At 48.6% G+C, this 13,035-nt stretch overlaps 1 protein-coding gene and 1 pseudogene across 11 annotated transcripts; one reads left to right on the top strand and one right to left on the bottom strand.

Moving 5' to 3' along the window:
- The first annotated feature begins 1,688 nt into the window (after positions 1-1,688).
- On the top strand, positions 1,689-5,489 carry LOC125552190 (translation initiation factor IF-2-like). 11 transcript variants are annotated; one of them, XR_007303463.1, is made up of 4 exons: positions 1,689-2,208; positions 4,115-4,192; positions 4,468-4,533; positions 4,711-4,942. XR_007303463.1 is itself a non-coding variant. In XM_048715673.1 (4 exons), the coding sequence occupies exons 1-4, from the start codon at positions 4,159-4,161 to the stop codon at positions 5,289-5,291; spliced, it is 243 nt and encodes an 80-aa protein (XP_048571630.1). In that variant the 5' UTR covers positions 1,689-4,158; the 3' UTR covers positions 5,292-5,489. The 11 variants fall into 11 exon arrangements, 6 of the variants coding, with proteins under 6 accessions (XP_048571630.1, XP_048571625.1, XP_048571628.1 ...); XR_007303464.1 differs by having other exon boundaries at positions 4,731-4,942; XM_048715673.1 differs by adding an exon at positions 5,248-5,489 and having other exon boundaries at positions 1,689-4,192; positions 4,711-4,809.
- Positions 5,490-7,359: 1,870 nt separating this feature from the next.
- On the bottom strand, positions 7,360-12,269 carry LOC125552191 (annotated as a pseudogene).
- Between the last annotated feature and the right edge of the window lie 766 nt (positions 12,270-13,035).

Genomic DNA, 13,035 nt, shown 5'->3' on the forward strand with positions numbered 1-13,035 from the left:
TGCACGTTGCGAACGCGACCGATGAGCAGACCTAGCCTCCATTATACAAGAGTAGGCGTTCCAGTCCATCTCGGCGCGCGCCGCTCAGTCGCTGACGTCACGAAGGCTTCGGCTGATACCACGACGTCGAGTGCCCATAACTGTCCCCGCGTAGATGGTTAGTGTGTATAGGCCAGTGGCCAGACTCGGATAAAATACCAAGATCTCGTTAAACATGTTAAGTATCCGCGAACGCCGACCAGGGCCAGGCCCACCTCTCTCCTAGGTGGTCTCAGCCTGCCCTGTCGCTCCGCCACCGAGTAACAGTCGGGGCCGTCAGGAACCCAGGCCCACCTCTATCGGGATGGAGCCACCTGTCCTTTCAGCCCCCTCATCAGAATCACTTGCGGGTACTCAACGAGCTGACCCGACTTTAGTCTCCACCTATGTCATGTATATAAAGTATATAGTATATACCCGTGATCACCTCCCAAAGTGATCACGGCCCGATAGTATAGCATGGCAGACGGACAAGAATGTAGGGCCACTGATGATAAACTAGCATCCTATACTAAGCATGTAGGATTGCAGGTAAGGTATCAACAGTTGTAGCAACAATGACAGGCTATGGATCAGAATAGGATTAACGGAAAGCGGTAACATGCTACACTACTCTAATGCAAGCAGTAGAGAGAAGAGTAGGCGATATCTGGTGATCAGGGGGGGGCTTGCCTGGTTGCTCTGGCAAGAGAGAGGGGTCGTCGACACCATAGTCGAACTGGGGGCGCCGGCAGTCTCGGGGTCTACCGGAAATAGGTAACGGAGGGGGAATACAATAAATAATAGAGCAATCAAAGTATCACAAAGCATAACAAGACAATACACGGTGCTAGGGGTGACATAACACGGTATGAGGTGGTACCGGTGAAGGGGGAAACATCCGGGAAAATATCCCCAGTGTATCGCATTTTCAGACAGATGAGCCGGAGGGGGGAAGTTGCGTGTTTGCTATGCTAGGGATTCGTGGTGGACGAACGGGCTGCGTATCTGGGTTCGTCTCGTCGTTCTGAGAAACTTTCATGTACAAAGTATTTTCATCCGAGCTACAGATTATTTTCTATGATTTTTCAAAGTCTAAATTGTTTTTCTGAAATTCTATAGTTAATTTAATTCGAAATTATATTAAATACTATATGCTACAGGTACACAGAAGTGTACCCAGGGATATGACTATTTGACTGATAGGTGGGTCCTGTTGACTGCCTAGCCAATAGTCAACAGTCAACACGTGACTGGTTTGACTGGTCCAACTGACATGTGGGGGAGGGCACATGTCATAGACTGCTGGTCAAACTATTTATCTAACTAGATTTATTTAGTAGTGGGACCCATATGTTAGTGGAACCTTTTGTTAAACAAAGTTTTAAACGGTTTTAATTAATCTACAACCCCTATAAAAGAAAGAGAGGGCGGAGAACCAAGTCATCCTATCCATCCAAACCTGCAATCTGAAGGCCTACATTCCTCCAAAACATCAAACACGTTTTATACTTTAATTACCCACCAATACCATTGGGTTACAATCTACTATCCCTATAAAAAAAGAGAGGCGGAGATCCAAGCAATTCTATCCGTCCATCTACATTATCTAATGGTCTTTAATCCTCCCGTGTTTAACACAACAAGCCGCGCAATTAAGCTCACCCGTTCCGAAAAAACCCACCGCACCACGACCTTTGCCCACCGCACGCACGCACGAACCCCCACACGACGACCTTTCCCACACCCCGCACCTCCTCCTCCCAACAACCAGAGCATGGTCGGGCCTTCACCGCCGGCCGCCGCCCGCCCATCCACGGCCAAGCCTCCGCCACCGCTCCACGGCCAAGCCTCCGCCGCCGTTTGCCTCCTCCACGGCCGGGCCTCTGCCGCCTTCCGTCGCCCGCCCATCCTCGCCCTCCTCCGCTGCCGCTCCACGGCCGGGCCTCCATCCTCCGCCGTCGCCCGCCCATCCTCTGCCGCCGCCCGCCGTCCGCCTCCAGCCGGTCCTCTTCTCCACCGCCGCGAGCGTGAGCAGCCCCCCTCCGCCCCTGGCCGTTGCCGGTGCGCGTCGGCTCTGCCTCCCCACAACGTGCGTCCGCTACACGCTTCCCACGACACGCAAGGGGATCTCTTTCTGCAACGAATCCCTCACCAATTTGAGCGTCGAGGACAGGCATATCCTTTCCCGTAAGCAATCATCATTAATAAGGAGAAAATATTTATGTTCAGTTTTGTGCTTGCTAATTCACCCCAAACGTCCGGTCTTGCTATTTTTGTTATATATATGTTCAGTTATGTGCTTGATAATTTACTCCACACGTCCGACCTTGCTAAAAAAATTAGAGGCACATATCTTGCTATTATCTATACCTACTTCGTATCACCTGAAGAAGCTACGTTGATTGCCCATGTTTTCTTTGCTATACTACTTCTTCTTAGCTAATGTCGTTCAAGACTAGAGCATGTTTATCTGAACTAAGAAAGAATGCTAACTTATTTGGCTGAACTACATCCCTCCTCTCCGTGATGGCTGCTATCTCCTTTTTGTTTTGGGAAAGGACCTCAGATCAATTAAACGTCTAGCCAGAGATACAAGGCATCCCATATAGTGTGAATGATTTACTCAAGTTCTAAGCTATCCAAGGCGTTGGATTTTTCCTGGACATGGTTCAGAACGAAGACTGTACTGACATATAGTAATTGAAAAGTTTACATCACAGAATGATATAAGTAAGAAATGATACTCAATGTATTGGAACACTGATGTTGGTTTTAGATATGGAGTAAAGTTTCCCAGGGAAGAATCACTTTTCTGAACCATGCACATTTTCTCACATTATGCCAGTTAGAAGGAAGAGAGTTAAGAACATTAACACGTATCTTTGGTGAATATCGTTATACTATGTCCAATGATATACCATGTATACATATGTAAAAGGTTAAAAGTGACAAATATCTACCAAAAGAAACCATGCCTAGGAGCTAGATAGATTCTAGCCAAATATATTTTGAAGAAGGGAGTTGGAACCTTGCAGTTGATTTTCTACATCAAATTTGGTAGCCTGGAGATGCAGAAGGAGTAGGCACAAGGAGGCGGACGGGGTAGTAAATTTACTATGTGTTAGTTGTTACACTGAAAGAAAGCATTAGAAAGTTATATAAAGATAACAAGGAATGGGTATATTATTTGTAGTAAACAAATCTAGACACATCAGTTGTAAATGTTCAGGTTTGTGAAGTTTGTGAAGACGATGTTCGTGGAGAATCGATGTTGAAATTTGTTTGCAATATCATTTACTTTCCATACTTGTTTATTGGCCTAGCAAATTCATATGTACGGCTTGCATTGCCAATCATGGTACTATTTTTCGTGTTTATGTATGGCATTTTCCCCAAAGATTCACATATGCTGTCAGCTGAGTTGGGGGCAAGCCTGGAAATCACTTGGAAGTTAGAGGAGGTGTGGTGTGTATTCATGCAGTTCTGCTCAAAAAAACTTTATTCTATCACTATATTATAACCCTGCAAATTAATTTTTGTTTTTCATTAATGCATCTACAACAGTTTACCAGTGAGTATAGAACTTATTTATCTTTGATCTGATATAAGAGGTACTATAATTCTTGTCGTGACAAAACTCAAATTTAGATTACTTTTAGGCAACTGAAGTTGGGGTTTAGACTATATGCTTCATGCATATATGACAAAATTGGACATGATATAGAATTATAGACTGTATTACTCATCTCCTTTGAACATATATCATTTTCAATTTCTCTGTTTTTTTCTTGTTCTGTAGCCAACATTGGTAATGAAATGACACAATATAGAGCATGCGATGTGTCGATGGCATGTAACATTTTTCTTATTTGTCACCTAATTTGCAGTTTCTTTTATATCCATTTATAACTTTTTAAATATTCAAAATGTGCTTACTGGAATTAGTTGTTTCCTGTCAAAGTTGAGGGCTTTAAACAGTGGACTGTAATGTGAGTACTGTAGATTAGAATGTGCTTACTTGTTTCATCTGTTTTTTTACCACTGCAAGTGAATATGGCCTACGTACATAGGTGAAAGCTTTATCAATTAATAGGAAGTTTGTGATTGGATGGATGCTCCCAACAACCAGTTCTTCCAATGACATCCCCGTGGCTCCGCGACACTCTTTCAGGTTTGCCTCTTCTTACTTATCTAGCCACTGCCCAGTGGGTGTTATTATTGTTGTTAGTCCATGACTGATAGAATCTGGAGGTTGTTAATGCAGTTACTCAATGGACTAATATGACCTTTGCACCGAACCATTTCTTCTAAAAATTATTCACCTTACGTCCTTACCTTTGTTCTACCGTACTACTTTTAATTTTTATCAGCATGCTCCAGTGCCTATAAATTATTGCTATCGTAGCTTGTGCCAACATGAATGTGTGAAATTTCTAATGTATACAGATTTTGCTAATGGTCATAGCTCCAAATTTCATCTTGGTAAATTCATGTGCTTAACTTTTCTTTTAGGTAAGCTAAGTTTCTCTTCCCGGGGTTTATATTGCCTAACGTTAATTTTTCTATTGCCTCATCTTGGGTCATACTTTGTGATACAACCATCTATTTTTATGTGCCTTGGCTTTATTATTATTTATTTTGAGTTCACTCAACATATCATAATCTTTTTTCGCTTTATCCGCATTTTAGTTCAACATGCCATCTTGCAGACATGGCTGCTATATCTGTCTGTTTCAAGCATCAGCGGCATCCATGGGCTTGACAACAATCTGAAGCGAGTAATTGGTGGTGAGAGATTTCTGAATAATGTAACCTGAATAAGGATGCTATCGTGCTATTCATCTATGTATGCTGCTATTGTAGGAACACAATTTCTGAATAACCAAATTGGCACATTTTCAGATCAACATTTTGTCTTCAACATTACTAATTTTTTTAGAGTTCTGATTCAATTGTATTTCAGAATACTTGCGACCTGAAGAATAGAGCAATTCTTAGTGTTTGTTTGGAAGCCTTTTTTTAGAAGTATTTATATAGGTTATTTAAATTGGGTTCAATTATTTTTCCTTCAATGAAATTTCATGCCCCTATACATATAATGTCTTAACTATCTAAACATGCATTGCACTATGTGTTGACATGCTACCATTGTTTAATATATACCTAAACTTTCATTTTACTCCACCCGAATTTTCATTTTTGAGTGGATTTTTTTTGTGGTGATAGCTGCCCTTGGTATTGGAGAAAACATGAGGATAAATAGTCAATGACGGTTGCTGAACGACTTCGTTAGAGTTTAGCGTAAGCGTTCATGGGGGCCAGAGAAACGGGATTTGGGACATCTGAATAATACTTTTAGTGATATGTAACATTTTTTTTAATATGTTTCCTTGTAACTAGACATACTTGTGCTTTCACTTCGAAACTTGATTAGGCAATTTGAGTTAGTGGTGTGCTTTAATAATGCATATTGTTGTTCTCTGGTTTCTTCATTGTGATGTCTTCAATTTTTTGATTTTTTTAAATCCATACTCAAAATATATATCACATGAATTTATGTGCAATAGTTGAGATGTGCGTTGCACATGCCCGTTTACTAGTCTAATTAAGTATTGGGGCCTAGTGCCAGGGGCATGTTTTAAGTGAAGGGTTATTTAGGCGCTGGGGTCCACATGTTATTGTCTACTTAGTTAACAGGTTTATTAAACAGTGGGAATTAGCAGGGATGACCCACTGGTCAATGACATAGGGGGGTTGATTAGCATGGTAATTAAGTGCTAATCGCAGTGCCACGTCAGCAGGGTAACGACATTGAGGCAGAGCGCACCGACGACGACCGTGCGCTCGCCTCCGGCGAACATTCTAGCGGCGGTCGTCATGGATCGGACGAGGGCCTCGCCGCACACCCACTGGAGCTTCTAGCAGGAGCTGGGACGGTCGGAATCGACCACCACGTCGGCGTCGAGTGGCGGCAGAGGCACGGCCTCGTCGGCAGGGCGCCTACGAGGCACGACGAAGAGAGGGGAGAGGCCAGGGGGGGCCGGATGCTCACATCGTTGCAGAGGAGGGCTCGGGGAGGCCGGAGGAACCCTGCCGGCGAGGTCCGGCGGCCGGATGGGCCGGCAGGTGCGAGGCCGAGTAGAAGGCTCGGGGGACGCGGCGCGGAGATGACGTCCTCAGCATGGGGCGAGGAGGAGGAAGCCATGGCTCGCGAGGCTGTGGTGAGCTTCGGCGGGGCGTGGTGATGACGGCGGCGGCCGGTGGTGTTGCAGGCGCTGCGCGAGGAAGACGAAGAAGCTGCGGGGTAGACGCGGCAGTCCTCGCGCACAGGCGCGCTCGCCGGGGCTGCGGGGAGTAGCGCCGGACGCGGCCGGGATGGTGAGGCGCCGGCGGGGGGGAGGGAGAAAGGCTCTGGCGCGACGGATGCGGGGGAGGACGGAGGCGCGGCGGGGCGCGGGGTTGGGGCGCCTCCGAGCGGCGGCGGCGTCGAGCGCCCCGATCCAATTCTGGATCGGGGGAGGGGGAGAACGACGTGGGGGTGAGTGGCCGCGAGTGGGGTGGATCAGGGGTTAGGTCACAGGGGAGAGGCCATATAGGCCAGGAGAGGTGCGGTTGGGCCGGCCAGTTGGGCCAAGGCCTAGCAGGCCCGGGGTCCCTTTGCCCGTTTTTTGTTTATACTTGTTTCCTTTTTCTTTTTTATTTATTTTCTTTTCTCTTATGTTCTGTTTTGCAAATAGTTAGGCCACAAAAGGACTTTTACAAAAAAGGGACCTAGCTCATAATTAGCAGTGCAGTATACCCTAGCACCGAAAACTAGTTTGGGCAAAACTTAATTTTATATTTGACTTAGATTAAATAAAAGGTCGATAAATATTGTCTTTAGTCACTGTTTGAGGATGTTTGAGTCACTTACCCAATTCCGAAAATGTTGGTTTCAATTTTAGAATTGTCTCTGGAATATTTTTTATTTAATGAACAATTTAGTTTCTGATTTGAACAACTTTTATTGTTTGCCTGATTTTGAATTTGATCACTTCGGGAGCTGATGAATCGCGAGGTTAACAATAGTAATCGTGGTGACATGGCATCATTAACAGGAAATTACTGTAGCTTAAATATCCGAGCATCACATAGGCGAAGCCCTGCGACGGTAGTTTCATCAACATCGTCACCACGCCGTCGTGCTGACGAAACTCTCCCTCGAGCTCTACTGGATCGTGAGTTCGCGGGACGTCACCGAGCTGAACGTGTGCTGAACGCGGAGGTGACGTACGTTCGGTACTGAGGATCGGTCGATCGTGAAGACGTACGACTACATCAACCGCGTTGTCATAACGCTTCCGCTTTACGGTCTACGAGGGTACGTGGACGATACTCTTCCTTCTCGTTGCTATGCATCTCCATGATCTTGCGTGTGCGTAGGATTTTTTTTTTGAAATTATTACGTTCCCCAACACTTGGTTGAACGCAAGCATATCTCGGAAGCCCATTCCCCCTTTTGACTTAGGCATACTCATCTTATCCCAACTCAGCCACGACATTTTTCTTTTACCCTTGTCAATGCCCCACCAATACTGTCGGGTTAAACGAGTCATCTCATCAAAATCAGAGGCAGGTAATCAGAAAACACTCATAATATATGTCAGAATTGCTTGAGCCAGCAAAGTCAAAACAACAAACCATTCCTTCGAAGTCAAAAGGTAATGACCACACTACAACGTCCTCCCACCCTCCATTTATTGGTAGATTTGCTACCATTCATATACCAAAGATGTATAGGGACATTATTCTCACACATTCTAATTATATTATTGACAAACTTATTGCTTTAATTCAGCGCAGCAAGAACTGGTGTATAACGAGGTAAGAAAATTTCTAAGGCTTCATTTGGATTTCAGGGGGGCTATTCCTAGGGAATAGGTGCCTCGGGTGAAATTATCTTGTGCAAACTTAAACCTCGTGGAAAATCTACATTGTCCTTTGGTTGTCGCGGATGACCGGGGAAGACCAAACCGGGAAGAACCGAAGCAGTGAAATTCCCAATAGAAAGGCGCTCGATGGAGCAGGCCATGGTGCACATACTGTAGGTGTGCACCGGAAGTCCTCCACATCAATCACCACCATACTATCACTGCCGTCAGTTGCCATTTATGGAGGATTTGAAGATGTAATTGTCGATGTTGAGCACAAAGGCAACGACAGCGACACATGTGTGTGGAAGGCAAAGCCGTCATCGCCGAACACGACGAGATCTGCAAGACCGCGCCGACTGCCAGATGTAGACATATTCGAAGACTTGCCAGGTGCAGATCCATTGGTAACAACCATCGTTCATCTTCCTGGCCGATGTGGTGGTAGCGGGGAGAGGGGTTTCTAGGTGGAGGGGAGCTCAAGGGAGGAAAGAGGAAGACCAGCCGACCATTATTGTCGCCGACACCGGAAGAGTGCAGCGATCGAGGAAGGAAGACGTGGGCGACGTCGCTCTTGATCGTTGGACAGCCAAATGCCACCTCTTGGTCGCGAGAGCGAGCGAGATGAGAATTTCCTCCATGATCTATGGAGGCGTGGAAATCTCATCCGGGGAAGGGGCCGGGATCCCTCCCCTTCGTTGGGAACCAAATGCGGCGGCACGCTCCCCTGGATACATCGGCTCAGGTATTTCCCAGGCAGGGAAAGTAGGGGGATCCCGGGAGGATCCCTGGTTACCAAATGACGCCTAAGGTGTAATGTGATGGAAGGAAGTATCAACCCAATGCCTGCATTTAATATTGTCAAGTTGAACAACCCATAGTTTGACCAAGTCTACAGGCAAGCACGGCCAACACAAACCGCGGGCTCATGTGCCTTTATTTAACGATACGTAAACACATACACACACCAACATATACGCATGCTTGCAAAGATCTAATTTATGTTGATTAATACAATGGACAGGCAGTCTTATTAAGATGATATTTGTTCAAGCACATGCATGCAGGTGCAATGCACTATGACCTTGTCGAACGAACCGATTGTACTTGCCTCTAGGACGACAAGAAGCGTAGGACGCTAACGATCTCCGTTGCCTGCCGGTGGAGTAGACTCCGGGAAGGGAACGGGCACACGGAGAACAGGGCGCAGGAGGAGGCCGGCCTTCCGCCGCGCTGTAACGCCAAACGCTTCAGTCATGTCCAATTCGTCTGGACTTGGACCTTCCCAGTCGAAGTGGAACAGCAGGCTCGCGAGTGCGAGCTCAATGTTGGCAAGGCCGAACGCTATCCCAGGGCACATCCTTCGGCCTGCGCCGAACGGCAGGAAAGAGAAGTCGTTACCCTTAAAGTCCACAGCATCCTCGTCCTTGAACCGCTCTGGCCGGAACTCCTCCGGCCTGTCAGGCCAGTATCGCTTGTCACGGCCCAATGCCCAGACGTTGACTAGCACCTGCGTGCCCTGGGGGACGTCATACCCGAGCACCTGACATGGCTCCCGGCACTCCCGAGGAGCAACGGCGTGGGCAGCGCCTCCCGAATGACCAGGCGCATGTACGGGAGCTCGTCGAGGCGGTGCTCCGCTACGGTGCCGTGGGCCTTGAAGGCTCGCCGAACCTCGGTGGTTGCCTTGTGCATCACCTTTGGGTTCCTCATCAGCTCTGCGAATGCCCACTCTAGCGTAGTTGTCTCGCTGCCGGCACTGAATAGGTCCTGTGTGAACCATTGATTGTGGAGAGAGTTTCGTTTTGTGAGACTTAAAAGGGGCTGAGAGCTGTGAATCTAGATACACTTGCGCCATAAAACAATTATATAATCCACCTAATAAAAATATGCCTTGGGATTTTTTTTTTTGGTTCGCTGAGTGCACGTACCGTGCACAGGACCACCAGCACACGAGTCTCCTCATGCTCGGGGTGTGCCTCGGGATATTTTACGATCTAAGGCCCTCTTTGTTTGGGCTACGGATTCTTGAAAATCAGCTTCGGCTTGGATTCTGAGAATCAGCTGCAGCTGCAGATTCTGGAAATCTGAAGCAGACTGTTTGTTTACCCTGAAAATCTGAAGCAGCTGCAGCCCCGAATGTACTATTTGTTTACCCAAGGCCAAGAACAGAGCAGAGATTGGGGGCGGAGCTCGAGCAGCGGAGGCGGAGGTGGGGTTTGGTTGCTGGAGTACGGGGCGGGCAGACATGGAGGCGCCGGATCTGCCTATCCTGGAGCCGACGGGGCTGGCGTACGCGGAGATCGGGGCGGCGCGTCGCAGCGGCGGAGACGCGGCTCCTTGGTCGGAATATGGCGAGGGACGGGGATGGTGGAGTCAGATCCGCCCATCCTGGAGCCGACTGTGCTGGCGAAGTGGCGGTGGAGGCAGAGCTTGGTGGCCAGAAGATGGGGGCGGGCCGGGAGGGAAGCCTGCGGGCGAGGCCGAGGGGCGGAGCCGCGCATGCGGAACCTGCAGGCGAGGTACTCCCAGGCGCTGTCGCCGCCGGGCTCCGCCTGATCCCCCAGCCGCAGCAGGCACACCTCCTACGTCGCGATTGTCGCCGTCGTGGTCGCCATGGGAGGGAGACGAGACGAGGGGGGTTGGGCGTCGTTGACCCAGCCTACGGGGCACAAAACGAACCGTTTTGTTTTGCGGGAAGCTGCAGAATCGGCCGAATCATCAAAATCGCTGCTTTCGGATTCCCTTCGCTGGTAGTTCATTTTTGGAATCGGATTCTAGGAAGCTATATGAAAATCTGACATGTTTGTTTGAGCTTCTGATTTTAGGATCCTAAAATCTGAGAATCAGAAGCTGTAGCCCAAACAACAGTTTTGCTAAGTATGAGTCGACTGATGCTTCGTTATGTCCCAGTCGATGCTATATTCCTTTGATCTCACATGAAGATTGGTATATTTTTTTCTTCAATTTTTTTCTTTTTTTCTTCTTATACACTATCACTTGACTGTGAGACCTAGGCACACACTTCAAATAATATTGGAAAAAGGGGAGTACTCACGAAGATGACGTATTTGACGGCGTCCATGTCCAGCTTGGCCTCCTTGTGCATGCTTAGCAGCACGTCGAGCAAGTCCTCGTTCTTCTGGCCCCCGCCACCTTCCATCGCCCTCTCAAGCCGCTCGTGGATGATGGCGTCGAGGATGCAGTTCCCGATGTCACGGCACTCCTTGGCGCTGCGCACGGCCCTGCTGAGATAGCCGGCAAGCCGGGACGACGGCCACAGGTCCGGCGGGTTGAACCCCGCCACGAGCTTCGTGGAGCGGTCGAGCGCGTGGAGGAACACATCGCGCTCCTTGAACCGGTCACCCATGACGGCGCGGACCGTGATGTCGATGCCGAGCGCGGAGAGGCACGCGCGCAGCTCCACGGAGCGCGTGGCCGCCGCGGCCTCGGCGACATCGCGGAGCACGGCGGCGACCTCCTCCTCGCGGATGGCGCGGAAGGACGTGACGCGCCGCGCCGACAAGAGCTCGAAGACGGCGATTTTCTTAACCTGGCGCCAATGGTCACCGTACGGTGCGAACACAATGTCCCGGCCGCCGTTGGTGAGCACACGCGCTGTGGCGCTCAGAGGCCGCGTCGCGAACGCCAAGTAGTGGGTCTTCGTCACCTCACGAGAACCCTCCCGGGACGACACCACCAGCGTGGGCACCTCGCCGAGCCGGAGGAGCATGACCGGCCCGTAGCGCCGCGCTAGGTCACGCATCGCGCGGTGGGGGAGCTGCCCGACGAGGTGGTGCAGGCTGCCGATCACCGGCAGCTGCCACGGCCCCGGCGGCTCGTTCATTGCCGAGCGCCTGCGTCTGCGGCTGGAAAGAAGCACGGCACACAAGGACACGAGAGCTACGCCGAGGTAGACGACCTCCATTTGCATGCTGTACATGCTCTAATTGAGGTTCGGTAAGAAACGAAGCTAAACAGTGAAATCACCATTTGCATGGTTCATAGGAAAGATTTGCAGGAAGGAAAGATGGTAGATTGCGCGGTCGCCTTGCTTTTAAACTGTCTGGTTCAACAATTCCCCATTGCGAGAACTTAATGATAAAGAAGCTGATCAAGACTAATTCTTTTGAGAAAAATCATACAGTACATATAATGTTATTATTGGAGAAAGTTGAATGGCGAATTGTCTCCAGGGGCAGTGCCGGACGGATCCCACACCGTCCGATCACGACCGGCGGCCGTGAGACATAGGCCGCGAGGTGACAGTTGGCGCTTTTAATGGAAGGTTCATTGACCACGATTTTCTGGATTTGTTTCTATAACTTGCCAATTTAATTCGCGTCCTTCTGCACCGCAAATACTAACACTGATCCCTTTCCCGTTTAAAATGCAATTAACGTCTGCTGATCTCTTTCCCGTTTTGTATGTAATTAACGTACACTGATCTCTTTCTAGTTTTAAACCCAATTAACGTTGATCCTTTTTCCAACTAATGGCAGAAAATCCCAGAAAATGATGCAGGGTGTGAATCAAACACATGCCTTCAGCATCTACATATCATATAGAGGTAAATACATCAGTGGTGTCTAAACTTGTATTGCATGGTCAGTTTGATGTCTAAAATTGCAAAAGACGAAAAATTGATGCTCGAATTTGTCCGGCCGTATCTTCCGTATTCAAATGTACGCCTTGTCCCCGTAGCATGCCAGCCGTTGGTCCACATGTCAGTGACGCATGTGGGGAGGTGTTGGTTGCCCACCCATGAGGAATTATTAAAAAAAAACCTCATATTTGATTTAATCCTGTAGGCAAGCCCTTAAATGCAGGGTAAGATAATACACCGGAAGGAGTTACGTACCCGGCACCTTCAGGTTAACTACCGGCACGATGTCTATCCTCTGCTGCGTTCGACCACTGTCCGTTGCTTTTGGACTGTGCCGCGCCATCGCCCGGTGCTAGACGGTTCCACTTTGAGCATTTTTGGACCAAACTTGAGGGCTTTCACCAAGTGGTTTCCGATGCCTGGAGCTCCGTCGAGCACGAGTCCGACCCATTCAGGCGCATGGTGGCACGCCTCAAGGCCAATGCCCGCTGCCTGCAA

Source organism: Triticum urartu, chromosome 4, assembly GCF_003073215.2.
Source record: "Triticum urartu cultivar G1812 chromosome 4, Tu2.1, whole genome shotgun sequence".
NCBI classification, from domain to species: Eukaryota; Viridiplantae; Streptophyta; class Magnoliopsida; order Poales; family Poaceae; genus Triticum; species Triticum urartu.